The 24,678-nt window shown below is 68.1% G+C and overlaps 5 protein-coding genes across 8 annotated transcripts; 3 read left to right on the top strand and 2 right to left on the bottom strand.

Moving 5' to 3' along the window:
- Window positions 1–407: 407 nt before the first annotated feature.
- On the top strand, window positions 408–1,594 carry RCE1 (Ras converting CAAX endopeptidase 1; the record flags this gene model as incomplete). The annotated part of the gene is made up of 3 exons (XM_074568052.1): window positions 408–540; window positions 1,090–1,152; window positions 1,244–1,594. Coding segments are annotated over 3 exons (432 nt in total), but the record flags the coding sequence as incomplete, so codon positions are not given.
- Window positions 1,595–2,315: 721 nt separating this feature from the next.
- ZBTB3 (zinc finger and BTB domain containing 3) lies at window positions 2,316–5,201 on the bottom strand. 2 transcript variants are annotated; one of them, XM_074568020.1, is made up of 2 exons: window positions 4,742–5,201; window positions 2,316–3,670 (listed from the first exon to the last, which is right to left on the bottom strand). In XM_074568020.1, exons 1-2 carry the CDS (start codon window positions 4,976–4,978, stop codon window positions 2,462–2,464), a joined length of 1,446 nt encoding a protein of 481 aa, XP_074424121.1. In that variant the 5' UTR covers window positions 4,979–5,201; the 3' UTR covers window positions 2,316–2,461. The 2 variants fall into 2 exon arrangements, with proteins under 2 accessions (XP_074424121.1, XP_074424122.1); XM_074568021.1 differs by lacking the exon at window positions 4,742–5,201 and adding an exon at window positions 4,412–4,726 and having other exon boundaries at window positions 2,331–3,670.
- A 127-nt stretch (window positions 5,202–5,328) lies between these two features.
- GANAB (glucosidase II alpha subunit) lies at window positions 5,329–16,076 on the top strand. Of its 3 annotated transcripts, XM_074567984.1 has the most exons (25): window positions 5,336–5,379; window positions 6,064–6,168; window positions 6,278–6,386; window positions 6,644–6,771; window positions 6,861–7,040; window positions 7,422–7,487; window positions 7,883–7,982; window positions 8,112–8,196; window positions 8,295–8,391; window positions 8,517–8,697; window positions 8,772–8,925; window positions 10,287–10,522; window positions 10,622–10,748; window positions 10,840–10,919; window positions 11,708–11,851; window positions 11,974–12,070; window positions 12,488–12,589; window positions 12,680–12,923; window positions 14,209–14,273; window positions 14,403–14,479; window positions 14,607–14,681; window positions 14,778–14,891; window positions 14,986–15,098; window positions 15,187–15,287; window positions 15,389–15,588. In XM_074567984.1, the coding sequence occupies exons 1-25, from the start codon at window positions 5,360–5,362 to the stop codon at window positions 15,496–15,498; spliced, it is 2,910 nt and encodes a 969-aa protein (XP_074424085.1). In that variant the 5' UTR covers window positions 5,336–5,359; the 3' UTR covers window positions 15,499–15,588. The 3 variants fall into 3 exon arrangements, with proteins under 3 accessions (XP_074424087.1, XP_074424088.1, XP_074424085.1); XM_074567986.1 differs by lacking the exon at window positions 7,422–7,487 and having other exon boundaries at window positions 5,329–5,379; window positions 15,389–15,587; XM_074567987.1 differs by lacking the exons at window positions 7,422–7,487; window positions 14,986–15,098; window positions 15,187–15,287; window positions 15,389–15,588 and adding an exon at window positions 15,998–16,076 and having other exon boundaries at window positions 5,333–5,379; window positions 14,778–14,848.
- Window positions 16,077–16,185: 109 nt separating this feature from the next.
- B3GAT3 (beta-1,3-glucuronyltransferase 3) lies at window positions 16,186–20,362 on the top strand. Its single transcript, XM_074567995.1, has 6 exons — window positions 16,186–16,365; window positions 16,990–17,173; window positions 17,289–17,442; window positions 18,043–18,373; window positions 19,222–19,512; window positions 20,092–20,362. The coding sequence occupies exons 2-6, from the start codon at window positions 17,092–17,094 to the stop codon at window positions 20,188–20,190; spliced, it is 957 nt and encodes a 318-aa protein (XP_074424096.1). The 5' UTR covers window positions 16,186–16,365; window positions 16,990–17,091; the 3' UTR covers window positions 20,191–20,362.
- Window positions 20,289–24,292, bottom strand: LOC141735343 (zinc finger protein 541-like). The gene is made up of 12 exons (XM_074567993.1): window positions 24,239–24,292; window positions 22,528–22,850; window positions 22,349–22,422; window positions 22,121–22,237; window positions 21,843–22,012; window positions 21,603–21,745; window positions 21,394–21,497; window positions 21,226–21,301; window positions 21,049–21,137; window positions 20,858–20,935; window positions 20,693–20,742; window positions 20,289–20,558 (listed from the first exon to the last, which is right to left on the bottom strand). Exons 2-12 carry the CDS (start codon window positions 22,844–22,846, stop codon window positions 20,411–20,413), a joined length of 1,368 nt encoding a protein of 455 aa, XP_074424094.1. The 5' UTR covers window positions 22,847–22,850; window positions 24,239–24,292; the 3' UTR covers window positions 20,289–20,410.
- Between the last annotated feature and the right edge of the window lie 386 nt (window positions 24,293–24,678).

The following is a 24,678-nucleotide window of genomic DNA, read 5'->3' as shown; positions in this document are numbered from 1 at the left end:
GCACCCTGTGTCCCCCTCGGTACCCCATCCTGGCCCCCCAGGGCACCCTGTCCCCCCCCAGGAACCCTGGATCCCCCCTGGGCACCCCACAGCCCCCCCCAGACACTCCCTATGTCCCCCGAGCACCCTATTCCCCGCCCCCAGGAACTCTATATCTCCCCCCCAGGACCCTGAGACCCCCCCAGGGCACCCTGTTGTCCTCCCCCAGGAACCCCAAATCCCCCCTGAGCACCCCCCCCAGCTTCCCCCAGACACCCCAAATTGCCCTGAGCACCCCCAGTCTCCCCCCAGCACTCCATAGTTCCCCCCTTCGCGGTCCCTGTATCCCCCCTGGCACCCCACGCTGCCCCCCCAGGGAGCCTGGATCCCCCCCTGAGCACCCCATATCCCCCCCCAGCACCCTGTGACCCCCCCCGGGCTCCCCCAAACCCTCACATCCCCCTGTTTTTTCAACGTCCCCCCCCCCAGCCCATTTCCATCACGTTATCGAGCAGCTCCGGTTCCGGCAGGGCTCCGTCGGCAGCATCTTCATGTCGGCAGGTACCGGGGCGGGGGGGACACAGGGTGCCCTGGGGGGGGTCTCGGGGTGCTTGAGGGGCAGGGTGGGGTGCCCAGGGGGGGATACAGGGCTCCTGGTGGGGGGGGAATAGGGTGCTTCAGAGACATACGGAGTGTCTGGGGGGGCTTTGGGGGGTCTGGGGGGGGCTGGCGGTGCTGGGGGGGGGGGCTATGGGGTGTTTGGGGGCAGGGTGGGGCGTCCAGGGGGATACGGGGTGGGGAGGGGCTGTGTAGGGTGCTCAGGGGACATTTGGGGTCCTGGGGGGGGGGGGTTTGGGGTGCTTAGGGCAATATGGGGTGTCGGGGGGGGGATTCAGGGTGCCTGGGGGAGGATTTTGGGGGTGTGTGGGGGGATTTTGGGGTGCTCAGGGGCCATTTGGGCTACGAGGAGGGGGATTTGGGTTGCCAGGGGGACGTTGGGGTGCCGGGGTGGTGTGAGGACCCCGGGGGGGGGGATATGGGGCTGCCCCCCCCCCTCCGCACTAAATCCCCCCCCCCCCGCACTAAATCCCCCCCCCTCGTCTCCCACAGCATTCCAGTTCTCCTACACGGCCGTCTTTGGCGCCTACACGGCCTTCATCTTCCTCAGGACAGGTGGGGTGCAGCCGGGGGCGGGGGGGGGGGGTTGGAGGGGGGGGTCTCAGCCGTACTGACCCCCCCCCCGCCTTGTCCCCTTTGTCCCCAGGTCACCTGGCGGGGCCGGTGCTCTGTCACTCCTTCTGTAACTCCATGGGCTTCCCGGCGGTGGGGGCGGCCCTGGAGCACCCCCGGCGCCGGGCGCTGCTGCCCTGTTACCTCCTGGGCGTCTTCCTCTTCCTCCTCCTCCTCCACCCCCTCACCGAACCCACCTTCTTCGGGGGGGCTCCGGCCTGCGCCCAACGCGGCCCCCCCCTGCCCGGAGCCCCCCCTGCCTGCTCCTGACCCGGGCGCGGGGCCCCGGCCCCGGCAACCCCCCCCCCCCCCCCCCGCACCCCGTTTTTATAGGTGCCGCCGCACAGAGCTCTATTTTTGTGATTAAAGTGCTTTAAGCCTTGGAGGGAGTGGACTGGGAGTGGACTGGGAGGGAGAGGGCAAGGCTGGGATGGGACTGGGAGCGAGTGGGACAGACTGGGATAGAGTGGGAGGAACTGGGATGGGACTGGGAGGGAGGGGGAAAGACTGGGATGGGACTGGGAGCGAGTGGGACAGAGTGGGGTGGGACCAGGAGGGCGTGGGACGGGACTGGGATGGAGGGGGAAGGTACGGGACGGGACTGGGCAAGACTGGGAGGGAGTGGGACAGACTGGGATGGAGTGGCAGGGCGTGGGATGGGACTGGGAGAGACTGGGAGGGAGTAAAACGGCACTAGGATGGACTGGGAAGGTGTGGGATGGGACTGGGAGGGCCCTGGGATGGGACGAGGAGGGAGTGGGAGACTGGGGAGGTACTGGGGCAGACTGGGAGGCGCTGGGACAGGACTGGGAGGAACTGGGGACAGACCGGGAGGGTGTGGGACGGACTGGGAAGGGCCCGGGGACTTACTGGGACTGGGCTGAAGGGGCGTTGGGCCGGGGCGCGGACTGGGTTGAACTGGATTGAACTGGGATTCTGCCCCGTTCAGACTGGGACGGGACCGGGGGTGCCGCAGCTCCTCCCGCCCGCCAGGGGGCGCTGTCCTGACCGCCCCGCGCATGCGCCGCCCTCCTATTGGACGCGACGAGAGCCAATGGGAGCGTGGCGTGGGCGTGGCCTCAGGCCACGCCCCCTCCTTGTAGGGATCACCCCCTGCCCGTCACCAGCGGCGCTTTATTCCCCCCACGTGACCGCCGTACACCCGCCACGCCCCCCCGCCGCGTAGCCACGCCCCCTCGCTGCAGAAGCCACGCCCCCGCGGCGCCCCCGGGTCCTGCCGCCCGCCGGCGGCTCAGGGCGGGTTGTCGCAATCCCGATCGTGGTCGCCCTGGGCCCCGCCGCGGGTGGGTGGCCCGTGGCTATGAGCCTTACGGATGTGGCGATAGAGGTCCCCGGACTGCGTGTAGCTGCGCAGGCAGTGGCGACACTCGTAAGGACGCTCCCGCGTGTGGACAGTGGCGTGGCGGCGCAGGGTGTAGGAGCAAGAGAAGGTTTTGCCGCAGGTGGGGCAAGTGGGGGCTTCCTCGGTGAAAATCCCGAAGCCCCCACGCCCTTCCAGCGGCGGAAGGAACAACGGCTCCCGCAGCGCCGGTAGCCCAAAGGGCAATGACTCCCCCGCTGCTGGCTGTGGGCCACGGGCCGGCCCAGGGAAGATGCCGGTGGGGCGGCGAGCACCAGCTTCAGGTTCCTCATCAGAGATAACGATGGCTTCCACCTTGACAGCGGTGGGGAGCAGCCCCCCAGGAGCGGCGGTAGCCCAGGGGCTAGCACAGAGCCCCCCCGGAGCCGGCAGCTCGGCTGCCCCAGGGAAGGGGATGCGGGGGGTCACCTCCGTCGAGCTGCTGGGGCTGGGGTGGGGGAGCTCCGGGGGGGCGGCGCGGGGCCAGTCGCCCTCCATGCCGGGCTGCGTGGTGTCAGCAACATCCCCACGGGCCACCGGCGGCTCAGGGAGGGGGACACCCTGCTCCTCGACACCCCCAACTTGGGGGGCTGGGCCGGGGAGGGCTAAGAGGGGTGGCCGGGGGGTGGGGGGAGGCTGCTGGGGGGCAGCTGGGGGGCTAGCAGGGGTGTCTTCTTCCTCCTCCTCCTCTTCCTCCTCGCGTTTGGTGCTGTCAGCTTCAGCCGGCACTCGCGCCTGCAGCTTCTTCTTGCAGAGTTTAACGACATCGTTCATGTGCAGGTAACTGGCGGCCGCCAAAACGTCCTCCAAAGGGGTTGCCGCCAGCGCCAGCCGCCCCTCGTACATGAATTCCAGCAGGAGGCCGAAGGCCGGCGGGGTGACGATCTCGCTGTTGAGACAAACCAAGTCGCCTTTGTCCAAGCGTTCGGCGTAACACATGTGGAAGAAGGCGCTGCAGGCGGCCAGGACGGCGCGATGGGCCGGGAACGGGGAGCTGCCCACCAGGACGGTGCAGTCGCAGAGGAAACCTTGGGCCCGTTGCTCCCGCAGCCCCCGCAGCAGCTGCCGGCTGTGCTCGGGGAACTCCATGGCGTGAGGCTCCTGAGGGGGAGTGACAAATGGGGGGGGGGGGGGTCAGGAGGGGCTGGGTAGTGACAGGGCAGCGGGAGAATGGGGACAGCACAGAGCAGGCAGGGAGGTGGCAGGGCCAGTATGGCAGGCCCCAGTCAGCCCCATTGGGGCCCCAGTCAGCCCCATTGGCACTCTGGTCAGCCCCATTCAGCCCCACTGGGGCCCTGCTCAGCCTTATTCAGCCCCACTGGGACCCCCATTCAGCCCCATTGGGGCCCTGGTCAGCCCCATTCAGCCCTATTGGGGCCCTCGTCAGCCCCACTCAGCCCCACTGGGACCCCGATTTAGACCCGTTGGGGCCCTGGTCAGCCCCATTCAGCCTCACTGGGGCTCCATTCAGCCCCGTGAGAGCCCCAGTCAGCCCCACTGAGGCCCCAGTCAGCCTCATTCAGCCCAATTGGGGCCCTGGTCAGCCCCACTCAGCCCCACTGGGACCCCGATTTAGCCCCGTTGGGGCCCTGGTCAGCCCCATTCAGCCTCACTGGGGCTCCATTCAGCCCCATGAGGGCCCCAGTCAGCCCCACTGAGGCCCCAGTCAGCCTCATTGGGGCCCCATTGGGGCCTATTTGGGCCCAGTCAGCCCTGCTGGGGCCTGTTTAGCCAGACCCACTCAGCCCCATCGGGTCCCAGTCAGCCCCATTCAAGCCCAGTCAGGCCCACTCACCCCCCCCCCCGTCAGCCCCGTTCAGCCCCAGTGAGGCCCAGTCAGACCCTGCCAGCCCTGTTCAGCCTCACTGGGACCCCGTTCAGCCCTGGACATCCCCATCGAGGCGTGTTCAGACCCGGTCAGGCCTGGTCAGTCAGGCCCGTTCATCCCCATTCAGGCCCGTTGGGGCCCGGTCAGTCAGGCCCGGACAGGCCCATTCAGCACCGTTGAGGCCCAGTGAGGCCCATTCGGGCCCATTCACCCCCGGTGAGCTCCGTTAAGGCCCGGTCAGGCCCACTGAGGCTTGGTCAGCCCCGTTGAGGCCCGTTCACCCCCGGTGTGCCCCGTTAAAGCCCGTTCGGCCCCAGCCCCGGGCCTCCCCCGTCCCCGCTCACCACAAAGCAGCGGCCCGGCGACGCCCCGCCTCCACCCCGCGCTGATTGGCAGCCCGGCCGGCCGGCCGCCCGCGCCTCTATTCGTCCGGTCACCTGCCGCTCAACGGGGACTGGGCAGTCGAGTACGCTGATTGGTCGCTGCTTCCCGCCACTCAGCGAGGCGGGCTGCTGATTGGCGTCGGCTGACGCCAGCCCCGGGAAGAGGCGGGCCGCGGTCGCCACGGCCGTGGTTGCCATGGCCGCGGGGGCGGGGCGTTGCCGGGGAAGCCCCGGCCGGGTGTTCTGATTGGACACTCTGCTGTGTCACTCAGCTTTCCCGCGTTGTCATTGGTCCGCCCTCCCGCCTCTACGCGGGTGCGCGTCCGCCCCTTCCCTAACTCGCACTCTGATTGGCGCGAGCTCCCATCTCTCACCCCCTCTCCCGCCAATCACGGAGCGGAGGGGGGGCAAGACTACGGTCTCCACGGCAACCAGGTAAGGAGGGGCGGGGCGGCGAGCCCCCCGAGCTCCGCCCCGCGGTGCGTGAAGGGGAGTGGCTGGGGGGCGTGGCTCCCCTCAGCCAATGGGGCGCGGCGGCGTGGGGCCAGGGGCGGGGTGAAGGGTCAGGTCCCATCCAAGATGGCGGCGGCGCCGGGGAGGTGAGCGTGCGCCGGGGGATCCTGCGGTCGCCCCCCCACCCCGCCCCCTCCCCCGTCATCCACCGGTGGGACCCCACGTCCCGGGAACCCCCCACCGGGTCCTCCCCACCCCGGGACCCCCCGGGCCCGAGTTACGGCCCCCCCTTTCCCCCCGCCACCATCCCCTCACACTCCCGGTTCCCCCCCCCACGTTGGGACCCCGGGGCCCACCCCACCCCCCGGGACCCCCCTCTCCCCGGGAACACCCCACGGCCCAAACGCCGACCCACTCCTGCCCCCCTCGTCCCAGTCCTCCCTCCCCGGTGGCTCCGGGTGTCCCCGTCCCCCTCCCCAGGTGGGTCCGGTGTCGTGTGACCCCCCCCTCCCGCCTCCCCCGTCCCTCGTCCCGGGATCCCCCCGGCCCTTTCCCCCGTGTTCACCCGTCCCCCCTCCCCGGTGGCCCCCGGTGTTCCCCCATCCCTCCTCCCCGGTGGCTCCCGGTGTCCCCCCCCGTCCCCCCTCCCCGGTCGCTCCCGGTGTCCCTTCCCCTCCCCGCTCGGTCCTAGTGTCCCTATCCCCGTTCCCCCGACCCCGCTCGGTCCCGCCGTGTCCCCCCCCGACCCTCCCCGCCGTGGCGGAGGGAGGGGCAGCTTCAACCCTGCCCTTCGCCCCGACCCGCCCCCGTTCCCCCTCCCCTTCCCGCAGGCGGCGGCGACCGGCGGAGCTGCTTTGGGCAACCCTTTGCCTCGGGGCCGCCCTGGCCGTGGACCGCAGCAACTTCAAAACCTGTGAACAAAGCGGTTTCTGCAGGTGGGGAGCGGGATGGGGGGGGGGTCACGGGGTAGGGGGGGGTGTGTGTTACCGGGCCCGGGGACGACGCTCAGGCTCTGTCCGTCCCCCCCCAACCTCGTCACCACAGACGCCAGCGGGGGCTGCAGCCCGGGGAATCGCCGTACCGAGCCCTCCTGGAGTCCTTACAGCTCGGCCCCGATGCCGCCAGGCTGCAGCTCATCAACGAAGCCACCAAGGTCGGCGTGGGGACGGGGAAAGGGGGACATGGCGGGGGGCCCGGGGGGCTGGCTCCGAATGGGAGCCCTGGCCAGGGGACAGTGTCCCCCCCACCGGAGCCAGGCAGGTCCTGGAGGGAGCGAGGAGGGGACAGGAGCGGCCAAAACCATCCCAGCCCCTCCAAAATCGGTGTGGGGACAGGGAAGGGGGACACAGGGAGCGCTGGCGTTGTCCTTGACGCTGTGTGTTGTGCCCGCCCCCCTCGCCAAAAAAAAAGGTCCCGCTGCTGCTGGAGCTGTGGGGGCTTCAGGGCAACATGACCCGGATCCGCATCAAGGAGCTGAACCCCCTGCGGCCGCGCTTCGAGGTGCCGGACGTGCTGGTGGGCGAGCCCCCGGTGGAGCGGTGAGCGTGGGGACGTGGAGATGGGGGGGACGCAGCCACCTTTAACCCCCCCACACACAGACACACTCCCGCACCTTTTTTCCCGGCAGGCTATCGGTGACGGGCCGGGACGAGGGGAGCCTGGAGCTGTCGCTGGGTCCGGCGGGCCACCGGTTGCTGGTGACGGAGAAGCCGTTCCGCATGGATCTGCTGCAGGGCCGGGAGCTGCTCTGCAGCGTCAACGCCCGCGGCCTCCTCTTCTTCGAGCACCTCCGACGCCGCCGGGACTCGTGAGTACAGACGGATGGGTTCAACCGGCCCCCCCCTCCCCCAAATTTCCCCCCCCAAACCCACCCACAGCACCCACAAACACACCACCCCATCCCCCCCCGGGGGTATCGGGGTGCCTGGCCGTCCCCGTTCCCCACCGCTGAAGGTAAACCCTTGGGGAAAGGTGGGCTGGGAAGTGGGGGGGGGAACGGCAGCGCTCAGAGGGGTTCCCTTTAAAAAGGGAGGGTTTTTTTCGGGTTGGCGGGGGGGAAGGAAGGGGGAGGTGGGGGGTGGGGAGGGGGCCGGGCTGCGTCCGTCTGTCCGTCCGGCGGCTCCTCGCACTGACTCTTGGCTGTGTTTCTGTTTCTGGCTGCGCTTCCCCCCCTGCCCGCGCCCCCAAGTTTCTCGGATAAAGTTAGTAGCTCGGTCGGTAGCTTGTGGGATAAGATCAAGACCCTTTTCCATAGGTAAATCCGTGGCTTCTGCTGCTGTCTTTGCCCCCCCCGCCCCCCACCCCACACACACACACCCCCCCCGGGGCCCCCAAAGGGGAGCCCTGTCTGTCCCCCCCCCCCTCCACTTACAGCCAGGCTGGTCCTGGAGGGCGGGAGGAGGGGACAGGAGCGACCGGGGCCATCCCAGTCCCCCCCAGTAGCGAGGAGCTGCCCCCCTTCCCCCGCCCCCCCAACCCCGAGAGAGCTGGGGGGGGGGCAGTCGGGGTGCTCGCCCCATCTCGGGGACCCCAGCGAGCGTTTACCGGGGTGTGCTGTGTCCGTCCCCCCCCCCTGCTCCCGGCTGCTGCGTGTGTGACTGCTCTGTGGGGCACCTCAGCACCCCATAACCATCCCCCCCCACCCTTTAGGGACCCCCCCAAGGACCCCACGGCGGAGGAGGGGGCGGCCACTGAGGGGCAGGAGGAAGCCGCCGGCGGGACAGAGGACGCGGGCAACCAGAGCGAGAAGGTATTATGGGGAGGGGGGGCTCCGGGGGCCAGCAGAGAGATGGGGCCCCCCCCCTTTTTTTTTTTTTGTCGGGGGGAGGGGGCGGGGGGAGAACCCCTCTCCCCACCCTAACGGCATCCGTCCCCGCAGCCCACGGAGCCCACGGCGGAGGCGACGGAGGAGCCGGGCTCCTGGGAGGAGACGTTTAAGACGCACACGGACACCAAACCCAACGGTGAGGCCCCTCCCGTGGCCGCCAGGGGGGTCGCCGTGGGGCGGGGGCTCCTAATTTCGCATACACACACACCCCCCCGCAACTCCATCCCGCTGCAGGACCCACCTCGGTGGGGCTGGATTTCTCCCTGCCCGGCTTCGAGCACGTCTACGGCATCCCCGAACACGCCGACAACCTGCGGCTCCGCACCACGGAGTGAGTGGCACAAAAAACAAACCAAAAAAACACCCCCCACGCGACGATGGCGGGGGGGGTGACGGTGACACCGCGGCGCGAAGCCGGGGGACGCCCCGCCGACCCACCCGCCCGGCTTTCGGCAGGGGGGGGGACCCGTACCGTCTCTACAACCTGGACGTCTTCCAGTACGAGCTTTACAACCCCATGGCTCTCTACGGCTCCGTCCCGCTCCTCCTGGCGCACGGCGCCCGCCGCACCCTCGGCGTCTTCTGGCTCAACGCCGCCGAAACGTGGGTGGACATCAGCTCCAACACCGCCGGCAAGGTGCGGGGCGGTTTTGGTGGCGGGGGGTAAGTATTGTTGGGGGGAATTCTGCTTTTTTACTTCTTCCCCTGCAGACTCTCTTCGGGAAGCTGCTGGATTACATGCAGGGCGGGGGGGAGACGCCGCAGACCGACGTGCGTTGGATGTCGGAAAGCGGGATAATCGACGTTTTTTTGCTGCTGGGCCCTTCGCCCTCCGCCGTGGCCGGGCAATACGCCGCCCTCACCGGTACGGCGCGCCCCCGGGGGCGGGGGGGGGTCGAACGGAATGGGGGGGGACCCCACTTTCATCCCCTTTGGGAAAGAAAAGGGATAAGATCCCTAAATCCCCCCCGCGGAGGCGGGGCGAATCTCGCGGCACGTGTGTAATTTAGTAGTAATTAAGTCCGTGATTATTCATTAGGCACCTAACGGGGTGCTTAAGGTCGTTACTTGACGACTCGAACCCTTAATTAGCGAATCCAAGGGGGAAAAAAGAGGCCGAGGGATGGAGAAAGGGAAAGATAGAGGGGTGGGGGGAAAAACACGGATAAAGGGGTGGCCGGTTCCGATTTCAGTGTCTTTTTTAGGGAATTTTCCCAGATTCTTCTTTTGTGGGGAAAAAAACGTCCCAGGTTCTATCTTTATCTTGGGGAAATAGCCCTTTTTTGGGGGGGAAATAGCCCTTTTTTGGGGGGGAATCTTTTTTTGGGGGGAAAATCTTCCCAGACACCGTCTTCGTTCTTGGGAAAAACCTTTCCCAGGGAAAATCTTCCCGGGAGCAATCTTCTTCCTGAGGAAAAATCTTTTTCGGTAAAAATCTTCGTTCTTGGGGGAAAAAAATTTTCGTTCTTGGGGGGAAAAAAAGAAACTTCTTTCTCAGGGAAAATCTTCCCGGGAGCAATCTTCTTTCTGGGGAAAAAATCTTCTTTCTTGGGGAAAATCTTCCCAGGCGCCGTCTTCGTTTGTGGGGAAAATCTTCGTTCTTGGGGAAGGTTTTCCCGGGAGCGATCTTTCTTAGGAAAAATCTTCGTTCGTGGGGAAAATCTTTGTTCTTGCAGAAAAATCTTCCCGAGCAGAATCTTCTTTCTTGGGGGAAATTCTTTTCCCTCGTTTCCCCCTTTTTGTCTTTGCGGATAAACGGGGGGAAACTGCGGAATTAGCACGTCCCGCCCCACTGAACGCGGATTTCCACGGGGCGCGATTTGGGTGGGGAGGCGCGCGCCGCGGCCGTAGGCGTTCAGCCCCGTCTCCGTCAATCCTCGTTAGCGCGTCTCCGGTGTCGCGGCTAACGAAGCAAAAGTCGTTTCCGGGCCGCGGCCGCCTCCGGCAGAGAACAAACCAGCTCGCGGCACGAGTGGCAGAACCATCCCGTCTCCGCGAGACCGTCCTCCTGCCGCTTCTTTGGGCGCGTCGCCGGTTCTTTGGACTCCGCGCCTCCATTATCCCCTCGGGAGGGTTTGAGGCCCTTCGTTAAAGCCTCGGGGGGGGCTTTTCCCCCCTCATCCCTCCCTGTTTTTTCCAGGAAATTAATTTTTAGGCTGTTTCTTACGCTTTTTTTTCTGGTTTGGTTTGTTTTGTTGTTTTTGGTTTTTGTTTTTTTTTTCCCAGGCACCCAAGCCTTGCCGCCGCTTTTCGCCTTGGGTTACCACCAGAGCCGCTGGAATTACAACGACGAGGAGGACGTGGCGGCGGTGGAGCGGGGTTTCGAGGACCACGCCGTCCCCTGCGACGTCCTTTGGCTGGACATCGAACACGCCGACGGCAAGCGCTACTTCACCTGGGACCCCAGCAAGTTCCCCCAGCCCCGCGCCATGCTGGAACGCCTGGCCGCCAAAAAACGCAAGGTAAAGGCCGGGGAAGGTGTGGGGGGGGGACACGACAACCCCTAAGAGGTTTGGGGGGGCCCCGGAGCTGAGGCGTGTGTGTGTGTCCCCCCCCCGTAGATGGTCAGCATCGTGGACCCCCACATCAAGGTGGACAGCGGGTATCGCGTCCACAACGAGCTGCGCTCCCGCGGTTTCTACGTCAAGACGAAGGACGGGAACGACTACGAGGGCTGGTGTTGGCCCGGTGAGTTGTTGTTGGGGCTGGGGTCGTTTTGGGGCGGGGGGGGGGACCGCGCTGACCCCCCCCCCCACCCCCCCACCGTGTTGTCCCCCAGGCTCCGCGGCGTACCCCGACTTCACCAACCCTGAGATGCGCGCCTGGTGGGCTTCCATGTTCGCCTACGACCAGTACGAGGTGAGGACACCCCCCCACGTCGCCCTTGGCCCCCCCACATCACCCTCAGGCCCCCCCAGAAGGCGTGTGGCCCCCCCAAAGCCACCATCAGCCCCTGCCAAGCCGCTGCCACCCCCTCCCTTGCCCTTCTGCTCCCGAATTGCCATCGTCCCCTATTCCTCGTGTCCCCCCCCAGCCCCCCAGTTCCCCCCCACCTCGTTCTCAGCCCCCCCACCTTGTTCTTACCCCCCCCCAAAGGCGTGTGGCCCCCCCCAAAGCCACCATCAGCCCGTGCCAAGCCGCTGCCACCCCCTCCCTTGCCCTTCTGCTCCCGAATTGCCATCGTCCCCTATTCCTCGTGTCCCCCCCCAGCCCCCCAGTTCCCCCCCACCTCATTCTCAGCCCCCCCACCTCGTTCTTACCCCCCCGCAAAGGCGTGTGGCCCCCCCCAAAGCCACCATCAGCCCCTGCCAAGCCGCTGACACCCCCTCCCTTGCCCTTCTGCTCCCGAATCGCCGGCGTCCCCCATTCCTCGTGTCCCCTCCTCAGCCCCCCAGTTTCCCCCCCACATCACACTCAGCCCCTCCACGTTGCCATCAGCCCCCCCAGAAAGTATGTGGCCCCCCCAAAGTCACCATCAGCCCCTGCCAAGCCGCTGCCACCCCCTCCCTTGCCCTTCTGCTCCCGAATTGCCATCGTCCCCTGTTCCTCGTGTCCCCCCTCTCACCTCTCTGCCCCCCAATTCCCTCCCCCTCGCCACCACTCCTGGGCCGCCCCCCCCTCCCTCACCGTGGGGTGGCCCCCCCCAGGGCTCGACCGAGAACCTCTTCACCTGGAACGACATGAACGAGCCCTCGGTCTTCAGCGGCCCCGAGGTGACGATGCACAAGGACGCGGTCCACCACGGCGGCTGGGAGCACCGCGACCTCCACAACCTCTACGGCCTCTACGTGGTGAGCGTTGGGGCCCCCCCCGCCCCCCAAAAAAACAAACACACACACACACCCCCCCCCCCGCCTCGGAGGGGGTCCCTCATGGCTTTTTCTCCCCCCCCCCTTTTTCCCCTTTCCCGCAGCAAATGGCGACGGCCGAGGGGCAGATCCAGCGCTCGGGGGGGCAGCGCCGACCCTTCGTCTTGAGCCGGGCTTTCTTCGCCGGCTCCCAGCGCTACGGTGAGGATGGGGGGGGACCACCCTGGGGACCCCCCCCCGTGTTGCTTTCCCCTCCCCCCGTGTGTCTTCCCCCCACCGCGTGTGTGGTTTTTGCCCCCTTATTTTCATTTTTCCTCCCCACCTTGGGTTAGTTTTTTGCCCCTTTGTGTTGGTTTTTTCCCCACTTCTGTGGGGTTTTTTTTGCCCCCTCTTGTGGTCTTCCCCGCCCCCCAGTGTTTTTCTTCCCCCCCCATGTGGTTCCCCCCCCACCATGTTGCTTTTTCCCCCCTCCTTATGTGGTTTTTTTTTTTCCCCCCCCTTCTCGCCGTTTTCTCCCCTCCTCTTCTGCCTTTCCCCCCCGCGGTGTTGATTCCCCCCTTCCCACCCCGTGTTGTTCCCGCCCCCCCCATCCTTTTTTGCCCCCCCCCCCCCCCCCAGGGGCGGTATGGACGGGCGACAACGCCGCCGAGTGGGACCACCTGAAGATTTCCATCCCCATGTGCCTGAGTTTCGGGCTGGCCGGTCTCTCCTTCTGCGGCGGTGAGCGAGGCGTAAAACCAGCGATGCGGCGGCAGGGGGGGGTATTATCCCGTGGGGGGGTCACATTGAGGTTTTTCCCCCCCCCCATAGCGGACGTGGGGGGCTTCTTTAAGAACCCCGAAGCGGAGCTGTTGGTGCGGTGGTACCAAGCGGGGGCTTTCCAGCCTTTTTTCCGGGCTCACGCGCACCTGGACACGGCGCGGCGGGAGCCCTGGCTTTTCGGGGAGGAAACGGCGGGGCTGATCCGCGAGGCCGTGCGGCGGCGCTACGCCCTCCTGCCCTTCTGGTACACGGCGTTTTACCGCAGCCACCGCCACGGCGTGCCCGTCATGAGGTCAGAGCCCTGGGGGGGGAAAAAAAAAAAAAAAAAAACAACCAAAAAAACCAACAAAAAAACCCCAATTCCACCCTAAATCCCCTCCCTGAGATCCCAGTTCCACCCCCAAATTCTCCTAACCCTTCCCAGAGTCCCAGTTCCCCACCTAAAACCCACCAATTCCCCCCCTAAAACCTCCCAGGGGCCCCCCCAAACTCCCCAGTTCCCCCCTAAAACCTCCCAGGGCCCCCCCAAATTCCCCAGTTCCCCCCTAAAACCTCCCAGGCCCCCCCCAAACTCCCCAGTTCCCCCCTAAAAACCCCCAGGACCCCCCCAAACTCCCCAGTTCCCCCCTAAAACCTCCCAGGCCCCCCCCAAACTCCCCAGTTCCCCCCTAAAAACCCCCAGGACCCCCCCAAACTCCCCAGTTCCCCCCTAAAACCTCCCAGGCCCCCCCCAAACTCCCCAGTTCCCCCCTAAAAACCCCCAGGACCCCCCCAAACTCCCCAGTTCCCCCCTAAAACCTCCCAGGCCCCCCCCAAACTCCCCAGTTCCCCCCTAAAAACCCCCAGGACCCCCCCAGTTCCACCCTAACCCCCCCCCAGAGCCCCCCCAGTTCCCCTCTATCTCCCCCCAGTTTCCCCCAGGGCCCCCCGATTCCCCCAGAGCTCCCCAGTTCCACCTCAACCCTTCCTGGAGCCCCCCCAATTCCCCCCCCTTCCCCCCGCCGGAGCCCCCCAACTCCCCCCAGAGCCCCTAATTCCTCCTCTTGTCCCCCAATTCCCCCCCAAACTCTCCTCCTTAACCCCCCCTAGAGCCTTCCAGTCCCCTCCCAAACTCCTCTAAACCCCCCCGAACTCCCCTAACCTCCCCAGAGCCCCCCAGTTCCCCCCCAGAGCCCCCCAGTTCCCCCCCAAACTCCTCTAACCTCCCCCCAGAGCCCCCCAATTCCCCCAGAACTCCCCTAACCTCCCCAGAGCCCCCCAGTTCCCCCCCAGAGCACCCCAGTTCCCCCCCAAACTCCCCTAACCTCCCCAGAGCCCCCTAATTCCCCCCCCTTACCCCTGTCAGAGCCCCCGAATTCCTCCTCTTGCCCCCCAGTCCCCCCCCCCAAACTCTCCTAACCCCTCCCTTGAGCTCTCTCATTCCCCCCCCCAAACTCCTCTAAACCCCCCAAACTCCCCTAACCTCTCCCCCAGAACCCCCAACACCCCCCAACTCCCCCCAGTCTCCCCTAAACTCCCCGGAGCCCCCCCAAAACCCCCCTAACACCCCCCCCCCCACCCCCGCCAACTTTCCGCAGGCCGCTCTGGATGGAGTACCCCGAGGACACCACCACTTTCGCCATCGACGACCAGTACATGATCGGTGAGGGGGGGTTTCCACGGGGTTTTCCCCCCACTGTGAGGTGTCCCCAGTCCCATTGAGGGGTCCCCCAGCCCCCCCACCCCGGTAATGACCCGGGAGCCCCCCCCTCCCCCCCCATTTTGTCCCCAGACAGGGCGCTGCTGGTGCACCCCGTGACGGAGCAGGGAGCCCGGGGTGTGCAGGTCTACCTGCCCGGCAAGGGAGAGGTGAGCTTTTTGGTAGTGGGGGGGACTGTTTCTACAGGTTCTGAGGGGGGCTTCAGCCTTTGGGGGGGGGCTGTGGGGGTCTCCCGTCCCCCCCAAACCGCTCTCTTGGTGCTCCCCCCCATCCCAGGTCTGGTACGACGTCGTCTCCCACCAGAAGCATCACGCACCCCAGACGCTCTACGTGCCGGTGACCTTGAGCAGCGTGGGTGACGACAAGGGGAAGGGGGGGGGGTTTGGGGGGGTCTGGAGGGTTTTGGGGGGGGCCCTTGCCTACCTACACCCCCCACCCCCCCAACAGGTGCCGGTTTACCAGCGTGGGGGGACGGTGGTGCCACGGCAGGAGCGGGTTCGTCGCTCCACCGAGTGCATGCGGGGGGATCCCTTCACCCTCTACGTCGCCCTCAGCCCCCAGGTGGGTCCGGAATCCCCCCCGAAAACCCCCCTACGGCCCCCCTAGACCCTCCCCCCCCCCCCAAACCCCCCTTATTTTCCCCCCTCTCCCCCAGGGCACAGCCGAGGGCGATCTCTTCCTGGACGATGGGCAGAGCTTTGATTACCAGACGAAGGCGCGTTACCTTCACCGGCAGTTCACCTTCGCTAGCAACACGCTGACGGCCAGGTAACCCCCCCCGACCCCAGGACCCCCCCAGAAACCCTCCAGACCCCCCCATTAACCCCCCCCTTTTTCTCCTTCCCTTCCCCTGCAGCTCCGCGGACCCCAAGGGCTCCTTCGACACCCCAGCCTGGCTGGAGCGCGTGGTGATCCTGGGTGCGGGGAAACCGGCCGCCGTCATTCTCCGTCCTGCGGGTGAGTAGGGGGGCTTTTGGGGGCGGGGGGGAGGGGGGTCGAGTCCTCAGGGTTGTAACCCCCCCAAACCCTATTTCCCACCCCCCACCCCCGCCCCACAGACGGCCCCGAAACCCGCCTGGACTTCCACCACGAGGCCGAGACCTCCGTCCTCACCCTGCGCAAGCCGGGGGTCCCCATCGGCGCCGACTGGGCCATCGTCCTGCGATAATGCAGAGGGGGGGGGCTGCTGGGGGGGGGGGGGGCCCTCACACACACACACACACACACACACACACACGCTTTCCCTGGGACCCCCCCGCAGCCCCCCAGGACCCCCCCGGGACCCCCCAACCTGGGGGACAGGGAGCTCCCCCTTGGCTGCTGTAGCGGGGGGTAGTCCCCTGCTTGGTTTTGGGGGGCTGCCTCTAAACCCCCCCCCCTTTTCCCCCCTCCCCAGATGTGGGGCTGGGGGGGATGCTGGGGACCAAAGCTCTGCGTGCCCCCCGCCCCACCACCACCATACCCCCCCTTACTTCCTTCTTGACCCACCCTTCCTCTTTTCTCCCCCCTACCCCCAGCCAGGGGGGTCAGCTGGGGTTTGGGGGAGCCCCCCCCCCTTCTCCATTCCCCCCCCATTCTCCACGTTTCCCCCCCCCCCGCCTTCCCTTTCCCCTCCCATTTCCCCCCACCATTGGGGCCTTCGGGGGGGGGGCAGAGCCGCGGCCGAGGGCGGGGGGGGGCCGGGGTGGGAGGGAGGCGGCCCCACGCGGAGTTTTGATAAAAGACAAATAAAAACCAGGTAAAAAAAAACGTGTTTTGGGGGTTCGGGGGAGTGGGAAGGGGGGGGAGGCGGAACCCGGAACCCCGCGGCCGCGTGTTCCCCACCCGGAGCGCGGACCGCAACGCCGGAAGTGACGGGGAAGCGCGGTGGGGACGGACCGGAAGTGCCGGCCCGGCCCGGCCCGGCCCGGCGGAGGCTGCGCGGCCCCGGCCCCGCTACCGGTACCCGGTTCCGACCTGCCCCCCGCCCTCCCCCGGGCGGTAAGGCCCGGCCCCGGCTCCTACTCCCCTCTCCGTCAGCCCCGGTACCGCCGAGGTGAGTCTCGGCCCCGTCGCCGTGGCAACGGCGCCACGTCCGCACTCCTTTAGGCACTGAGAGGAACACGGGGGGGGGCACTGGGAGCACTGGCGGGGGGGGGACGGGGACTGGGGGAGCTCTGAGGGGTGTTGGAGGTACTGGGGAGGACTGGGAGTACTGGGGGGAGCACTGAGGGGAGCACTGGGGTGACTGGGAGCACCGGGGGGGGACACTGGAAGCATTGGGGGGGTAACTGGAAGCACTGGGGGGCGCTGGGGGAGCTCTGAGGGGTGGTGGAGGCACTGGGGGGGCACTGGGAGCACCGGGGCGGATGTTGGAGGCACTGGGGGGAGACTGGTGGGACTGGGAGCACTGGGGGGGGGACGTTGGAGGCGATGGCGGGGGGGGGGCCGCTGGCATGTACTGGGGGCTGCAGGGACTGGAGGTGACTGGGAGCTTTGGGGGTGTGATACAAGATACATACTGGGAGGGGGTTGCGGCTGCTGGGATGTACTGGGAAACGCTGGGGTGAGTGTTGCTGCTGGGGGGGGGGCACAACACGGGGCAGAGCGTGCTGGCAAGGGGGGGCTGCAGAGCAGGACCCCCGAGAGCCAGGACACCCCCCCCTTCCCCCCCACCCAGACCCCTCAGGATCCCCCTGGAATCCCTCCGGAGGCTCCAGGGGCCCCCCCTGGACACCCCCAGCCCCCCCCGAGCCCCTCCCGGACCCCCCCCGGCCCCGCCATGAGGGTGAAGCTGAAGAACATCTTCATCATCTACTTCGTGGTGTCGCTGGTGGGGCTGCTCTGCGCCCTCCTGCAGCTCGGTGAGCATGGGGGGGGCCGGGGGGGGGGCAGCTTGGGGGTCCCTGACCCCCCCTCCACCCCGGGCTGCTCCCTGACACCCCCCCCCCCCCCCTTTTGTCCCTGTCCCCTCCCCAGGACAACCCTGTGACTGCACCCAGCAGCGGAGGGGCCGGGACCGGGAGCGGCTGCTGGGGGAGCTGCGGGGTGGGGGGGGCCGGGGGGGGCCCCGGGGGCAGGGGGGGGCCCGGGTCCTGCCCACCATCTACGTGGTGACCCCCACCTACGCCAGGTGAGACCCCTGACCCCTCCAGACCCTCCCCAGACCCATTTGCCCCCCCCTGCAGCCCCATACAAACTAACTTGCCCCCTTCCAGACTCATTTGCCCCCCCCCCCCCAGACCTGGCCCCCCCACAGCCCCATATAACCTCATTTGCCTCCCCCCAGACCCATTTGCCCCCCCCCCATGGCCCTGTACAGCCTGATTTGCCCCCCCCCCGCCCCGGGCTCATTTCCCCACACCCCACCCTGACCTGCCCCCCTGCAACCCATTTCCCCCCCCCAGCCCCATTTCCCTCCCCCCCCATGTCCCTGTACAGCCTGATTTGCCTCCCCCAGCCCCATTTGCCCCCCCACTCTGCCCCATACACCCTGAATCTGCCCCCCCCCAGCCACATTTCCCCCCCACCCCGCAGCCTCCCCTGGGCCACCCCAAGCCCAATCTGTTCCCCCCTCCCCAACCTCCTTGGCTCCCACAGCCCCCCCTGACCCGCACAGCCCCCCAAGCCCCCCCTCCCCAGCCCTTGTTTTGCCTCCCTATCCCTTTTTTGTCCCCCCCCAGCCTTTTCTTTGCCTCCCCCAACCCCTTTTTTGTGGCCCCCCCCGCCCCAGGCCGGTGCAGAAGGCAGAGCTGGTGCGACTGTCGCAGACGCTGCTCCACGTGCGGGCGCTGCACTGGGTGGTGGTGGAAGACGCCCCCGCCCCCACGGCGCTGGTGGGGGGGCTTTTAGCTGCCAGCGGGGTCCCTTACACCCACCTGAACGTCGAGACCCCCCCCGAAATCCGCCGCCGCCCCGGGGACCCCCCTTGGCTGCGCCCCCGCGGCGTGGAGCAACGCAACCGGGCGCTGCAGTGGCTGCGGGAGACGCGGCTGCCCGGCGAGGGCGGCGTGGTTTACTTCGCCGACGACGACAACACCTACAGCCTGCGGCTCTTCGAGGAGGTAGGGACCCCCCCCCAGAACCCCCCGACCCCCCCTCAACCCCCCCAAACCCCCTTTGTCCCCTCCTCGAACCCCCCAGCTCCTCCCCTCTGCCTCTTCACGCCTCCAGGTTGCGGCTTTTCGAGGTGTTGGGGTTCCCTCCCGGAACCTCCCCTCCCAAAATTCCTCCAATCCCCCCCCCCAAAACTGCCCTAACACCCCCACAGCCCCCCCAATCCCCCCCAAACTCCTCAAACCCCCCCAAACTCACCTACCCCCTCAGTGTCCTGTAATTCCCTCCTAAAACTCCCCCCAGAGAGCCCCATTTCCCCCCAACCCTTCCCAGAGTCCCCCAATTGCCCCCCACTACGCCCCCAATTCCCCCCCAAGCTCCTTTAAGCCCCCCCAGAGCCCCCCAATTCCCCCCCAAGCTCCTTTAAGCCCCCCCAGAGCCCCCCAATTCCCCCCCAAGCTTCTTTAAGCCCCCCCAGAGCCCTCTAATTCCCACTGAAACTTCTTTAAGCCCCCCCAGAGCCCTCCAATTCCCACCGAAACTCCTCTAATCCCCCCCTGAGCCCCCCAATTCATCCCCGAGCCCTGTAGTTCCCCCCTGAGCCCCCCAGTTCCCCCCAACCCTTCCCAGAGCCCCCCAGTTCCCCCTCCAGATTCCCCTAACTCCCCCCAGGAGCCCCCCAATTCCCCCCCCAAACTCCCCTAATCCCTCCTAGAACCCCCAAGTCCCCCCCTAATGCCCCCAATTCTTCCCCAAACTCCCCTCGCCCCCCAACTCTTCCCTTCTACCTCCCCAAATCCCCCCCCCAGCCCCCCATTTCCCCCCCCCCAACAGCCTCTTTCTTCCCCCCCGGCAGATGCGCAGCACCCGTGGCGTGGCCGTCTGGCCGGTGGGGCTGGTGGGGGGGCTGCGTTTCGAGCGGCCGCTGGTGGCGGGGGGGCGGGTGGTGGGCTTCCACACCGCCTGGAAACCCGAGCGCCCCTTCCCTCTGGACATGGCCGGCTTCGCCGTGGGGCTGCCCCTCCTGCTGGCCCACCCCGCGGCCCGCTTCGACCCCCAAGCCGAGCGGGGCTACCTGGAGAGCAGCCTGCTGGGGGGGCTCGTGTCCCCCGCCGAGCTGGAGCCCAAGGCTGACAACTGCACCCAGGTAGGGGACGGGGGGGGGGAAGGGGGATCTGGGGGGCCCTTGGGGGGATTTTAGGGTCCCTCAGAGGGTCTGGGGTGTGGTCTGGGGGGTCCTTGGGGGGATTTTGGGGTCCCTCAGGGGGTCTGGGGGGTCCCTTGGGGGTCCTGGGGGACTCAGAGCTGACAACTGTACCCAGGTAGGGGACGGGGGGGGTGTCTGGGGGGTCCTTGGGGGGATTTTGGGGTCCCTCAGGGGGTCTGGGGGGTCCCTTGGGGGTCCTGGGGGACTCAGGGCTGACAACTGTACCCAGGTAAGGGACTTGCGGGGGGCCCCCGGGGGGGTTCTGGCTGGTCCCTCAGGTCCCTCAAGAGGTTGGGGGGGGCCCTCGGTGGGTTTTTTGCGGGGGGGGGGTGGGGGGGTGGGGGGGTTGGGCCTGGGGTCCCTTGGGGGTGTTGGGTGACAGGAACCCCGAGGGGCTCCCCGCGGTGCTGGAGGGGGGTCGCTGGGGGCCTGGGCCTCACCAAGGGGTCCCAGGCTGGGCTGGGGGGGTCACTGAGGGGGTCCTGCTGATGGCCCCCCCACTTTCCCCCCCCCCGCCAGGTTCTGGTGTGGCACACGAGGACAGAGAAGCCGAAGCTGCGGCAGGAGGAGCAGCTGCAGCGCGAGGGCCGGGGCTCCGACCCCCACATCGAGGTGTGAGGGACCCCCCCGCCCCCCCCCCCCCCCAGCATCACAGGGACCCCCCCCGGGGGACACTTGGACTTTATTTATTGATGGGGACCCCCTTTTTTTTTCCGTGGGAGGGGGCCCGCACCCCTTTTCCGTGGGGCCAAGCATCATCTCCGCAATAAACTCTCTCGTTCCATCCTCATCCGTGTCCTGGAGGGGGGGGGAACCCTCATTTCGGGGAGGGGCATCCTCACGCTGGGGGCTGCTGCGTGTACCCCCCCACAATAGGGGGGCCAGGGGGCCACGGGGGGGGCAGGAGCGGGGTCGAACCCCCCCAAGCCTCTTGTTGCCGGTGGATCTTCATGTGGGCGTTGCGGCTCTTGATTTTGAGGAAGATCCTGGGGGAAAAATTGAGGGGGGGGGGGGGGGGGGGGGCGCTGGGGGAGGGCAGCACCCCCTGTGCCCCCCCCCCCCCCACTGTGTCCCCCCACCAGGCCCCCCCAGATCCCTCTCCACCCCCCTCCCCGCATACTTGCCGCAGAGCTTGCAGGGGAAGCGGGCGCCAAGGGCTTCGGGTGGCATCTGGGACACAGAGAGATTTTGGGGGGGGGTGGCCCCTAAAACCATGGGGGGTCCCACGTGGCCCCCCCCCCCAGGGCTATGGGGGTGTCTCCAGTGCCCCCCTCCCTCGCCATACCTGCCCCTGTGCCTGTCCCAGCTGCCCTTTGTGCAGGTAGTAAAACTCCACGCACTGCGTCGTCCTCTTGGAGGCCACCTGAGGGGGGGGGGGGATAAGGTTTCGGGGGGGGAAATAAGGGTTTTGGGGTCAGCCCGTGGGAACGGGGGGCCCTGAGGAGGGGGGGGCAAAGCGGGGGGGGGGTCCCTCACCGCCTCTTGAATGCGGGTGAAATCCTTCCCGTGCTGTGCCAGGGCCTTGGCAAAAAGCCGCTGCTCCTGGGGGGTCCAGGCGTCGCTGCCTGTAGGTGAAGGGGGGGGGCAGCATCGGGTGGGGGGGGCCTCAACACCTCTGCCCCCCCCCTCAAAATCCCCCTGACCCCCCCTCACCAGTATAGTGGTACCCAGCCAAGGGGTCTGCCCGCAGCCAAGCCGGCGTCCCCAGCAGCAGCAGCTCCAGGGCGCCCTGTTGGGGGGGGACACAAGATGCTGGGGGGGGGGGGGAGGCCACCCTAAATTATCTCACCCCCCTCTAAATTTTCTCTCCCCCCCCCTCACCATCAGGTTGCCGCCGGCGCGGGCCAGGCAGTGCAGGGCCAGTTCCAGGTTGGTGCCCCCCCCGGGCAGGGCGCTGGAGCAAGCCAGGTCCAGTAAGGTCTCTACTATGGGGGGGGGGGGGACACACACGGCAAGGTGAGGATGAGGGGGGGTACATTCAGGAGACACACACACACACCCCCCCCCGGGGAAAAGGGGGGGGGTCTCACCTTGCTGTTGGGTGTCAGGGTCCCCCTCCAGCCCGGGCCAGGGGCTCCAGGCCAGTGTGGCCGCCCCGGGGGGGTCCTGGTCGTAGTCCCCCCCCACTGACACCGGCACGGCCGCCTGGAAGCTGGGGCCCACGTTGATCTGCCTGGGGTGGGGGGGGGGCACAAAATGGATGGGGGGGGGGTTATAGGACAGCCTCCCCCCTCCTCGCTGCCCCCCCTGGCACCCCCCCCTCGACTCACGGAGGAGAGAGGCGCTGGGGGTCAGGGCCCCCCTCTGCCGACAGCCCCCCAAACAGCCCCGGCCCCCCCCGCCCCGGGTCCAACATGGGCGGGGGGCGATACCGGGGGGGGCCCCCCCCCAAACTCAGGCGGCTCCGGTAGGGGGGGGCTCGGCTTTCGCTGGGGGGGGCCTACGGGAAAGAGAGGGGAGAGTGGGGTCACGGGGCGGGGGACACACCAGGCGTCTGCCCCCCCCCCCCCTCCATTATGGGGGGACCCAGGCATCCGGCTTCTCTCACCTCAGGGGGGGCCGTGCCCCCTGCCCAGGGGGGGCTCAGCTCGTAGCACCCCCCCGGACATGGGGGGGGGACCCCAGGAAAAGGCAGCTCAGCACCCCCAAAATAGCGGTTGGGGTCCTGGGGGGGCAGGTGGGGAGGATAAAAGGGGGGGGGGGGTCAGGCACTGGGGGACCCAATGCTGCCCCCCCGCCCCCCCGTGTCCCCCCCTCAAAGGGGACCAAGGCTCACCTGGTAGGATGGCACCCAGTCGGGGGGGCCCAGGAGTCCGGCAACACCCTCGGGCCCCCCCATTCCCTGTGGGGCTGCAAGAAAATTGGGGGGGCGGGGGGGGCGTCAAGGTCAAGTTCACACACCCCCTTACCCCCTCCTCCAAAAAAGGGGTCCAGACACCCCCCCCCCGCACTCACCTGGGCCCTGGAAGGGCACGGGGGGGGGCTGTAGGTCCTGGTAGAGGCAAGCGGGGGGCGACTCCTCTTGGGGGGGGCCACCATAGGGCAGGGGCAGGTAGCCTGGGGGGGGCGTGACCCCTCCGGTCCCCAGGGTCCCGGCCCCCCAGGCCTTGTTGGGCAAGTGGCCAGTGAAGGCTTGGGAGAAGGGGTCCAGGCGTCCGGGGGGGCCATCGCCCCGGGGGGGTGCGGTGGCCCACGAGCCCGGGGGGGGCTCCCAGTGGGGCTGCCCCACAGCGGGGGGGTACAGGGGGGCATAGGGGCCCAGCTGCGGCTCCATGGGGCTGGGGGGGGGGGATATGGGTGAGATGGGGGGGACTCCTGCCCCCCCCCCCCCCAATTTTCCAGCCCAAGGACCCCCCCAGGTGGCCGGGATGTCCCTGGGCCACCCCATGGACCCTGTGGTGTCTGTCCGTTCCCGCCCCCCCCCCAGGGTCCCCATTGCTCCCCCCAAGGGACCCAGCGGTCCCTGGGACACCCCGTGTTCCCCCCCCCAAGGGACCTGGGTGTCCGGGCCACCCCAGGGACCCCGTTGTCCCCCCAAGGGACCCAGTGGTCCCAGGGCCACCCCATGGGCCCCATTGTCCCACCGAGCCACCCAGCAGTCCCTTGACCACCCGATTGTCCCCCCAGGGGACCCAGTAGTCCCCGGGCCACCGCTTGGACTCCGTTGTCCCATCAAGGGACCCAGGCGTCCCGGCAGTCCCTGGGCCACCCCACGGACCCCGTTGTCCCCCTGAGGGACCCAGTTGTCCCCGGGCCACCCATGGACCCCATTGTTCCCCCACAGGACCCAGTGGTCCCTGGGCCACCCTGTTGTCCCCCCAAGGGACCCGGGTGTCCTGGCCACCCCTGGACCACCCCATGGACCCCGTTGTCCCCCTGAGGGACCCAGTGGTCCCTGGGCCACCCTGTTGTCCCCCCAAGGGACCCGGGTGTCCTGGCCACCCCTGGACCACCCCATGGACCCCGTTGTCCCCCTGAGGGACCCAGTTGTCCCCGGGCCACCCATGGACCCCATTGTTCCCCCACAGGACCCAGTGGTCCCTGGGCCACCCTGTTGTCCCCCCAAGGGACCCGGGTGTCCTGGCCACCCCTGGACCACCCCATGGACCCCGTTGTCCCCCTGAGGGACCCAGTGGTCCCTGGGCCACCCTGTTGTCCCCCCGAGGGCCCCGGGTGTCCTGGCTACCCCTGGGCCACCCTATGGACCCCGTTGTCCCCCTGAGGGACCCAGTGGTCCCTGGGCCACCCTGTTGTCCCCCCGAGGGACCTGGGTGTCCTGGCCACCCCTGGGCCACCCCGTAGTCCCCATTGTCCCCCTGAGGGACCCGAGCATCCCGGCTGTCCCTGAGCCACCCCACGGGCCCCATTGTCCCCCCGCGGGACCCAGTGGTCCCTGGGCCACCCTGTTGTCCCTCCAAGGGACGCAGTGGTCCCAGGGCCACCCCATGGACCCTGTTGTCCCACCAAGCCACCCAGCAGTCCCTTGGCCACCCGATTGTCCCCCCAGGGGACCCAGGCGTCCCGGTTGTCCCCGGGCCACCCCATGGACCCCCTTGTCCCCCCAAGGGAGCCGGTTGGTCCCTGGGCCACCCTGTTGTCCCCCCGAGGGACGCAGGGGACCCGGCGGTCCCTGGGACACCTCGCGGTCCCCCCGTTGTCCCCGTACCTGCGGCGGGGTCCCCGCTGTCCCCGTCCCCCGGCGGGTGCGCGGCGCCGAGGCTGTTCCCGGAGGCGCAGCTCACGCTATGACTGTGCAGGATGCGGCCCCGGCTCACACCTACCCCCCCCCCCCCAACCCGGGGGGGGGCAAAAAACGTGGGGGGGGTGGGGGGTGGAAAAGGCCCCCCCATATCCCGTCCTGGGGGTGCTCAGCACCCAGATACCCCCATCCCAGCCCCGGGGGGGGCAGGTAAAAAAAGGGGGGGGAGTGGAAAGGTCCCTGTCCCTGTTTTTGGGGGGGTCCTGGGTCCCCGTCCCCCTGTTGGGGGGGTTCTGGGCCCCTGACCCCATTTTGGGGGAGTCCTGGGTCCCTATACCCGTTTTGGGGGGGGGTCCTGGGTCCCTGTCCCCATTTTGGGGGGGTCCTGGGTCCCTATACCCGTTTTG

The sequence above is a fragment of the Larus michahellis genome, chromosome 31, assembly GCF_964199755.1.
Source record: "Larus michahellis chromosome 31, bLarMic1.1, whole genome shotgun sequence".
In the NCBI taxonomy this organism is placed as follows: Eukaryota; Metazoa; Chordata; class Aves; order Charadriiformes; family Laridae; genus Larus; species Larus michahellis.
This window is presented reverse-complemented; position numbering and strand designations above follow the sequence as displayed.

Bases quoted from the DNA above. Each gene is read 5' to 3' on its own strand.
- ZBTB3 (XM_074568020.1), bottom strand. From the start codon at position 4,978: ATGGCAACCACGGCCGTGGCGACCGCGGCCCGCCTCTTCCCGGGGCTG. The intron at 3,671-4,741 runs GTGAGCGGGGAC...ACTCCCCCTCAG, and splicing joins CGCCGGGCCGCTGCTTTGTG to GAGCCTCACGCCATGGAGTT.
- LOC141735343 (XM_074567993.1), bottom strand. From the start codon at position 22,846: ATGGAGCCGCAGCTGGGCCCCTATGCCCCCCTGTACCCCCCCGCTGTG. The intron at 21,498-21,602 runs GTGAGACCCCCC...CCCCCCCCATAG, and splicing joins CCCTGACACCCAACAGCAAG to TAGAGACCTTACTGGACCTG. The intron at 20,936-21,048 runs GTGAGGGACCCC...CCCCCCCCTCAG, and splicing joins TCACCCGCATTCAAGAGGCG to GTGGCCTCCAAGAGGACGAC.
- GANAB (XM_074567984.1), top strand. From the start codon at position 5,360: ATGGCGGCGGCGCCGGGGAG. The intron at 10,749-10,839 runs GTGAGTTGTTGT...GTTGTCCCCCAG, and splicing joins CGAGGGCTGGTGTTGGCCCG to GCTCCGCGGCGTACCCCGAC. The intron at 11,852-11,973 runs GTGAGCGTTGGG...CCTTTCCCGCAG, and splicing joins ACCTCTACGGCCTCTACGTG to CAAATGGCGACGGCCGAGGG.
- B3GAT3 (XM_074567995.1), top strand. From the start codon at position 17,092: ATGAGGGTGAAGCTGAAGAACATCTTCATCATCTACTTCGTGGTGTCG. The intron at 18,374-19,221 runs GTAGGGACCCCC...CCCCCCCGGCAG, and splicing joins GCCTGCGGCTCTTCGAGGAG to ATGCGCAGCACCCGTGGCGT. The intron at 19,513-20,091 runs GTAGGGGACGGG...CCCCCCCGCCAG, and splicing joins AGGCTGACAACTGCACCCAG to GTTCTGGTGTGGCACACGAG.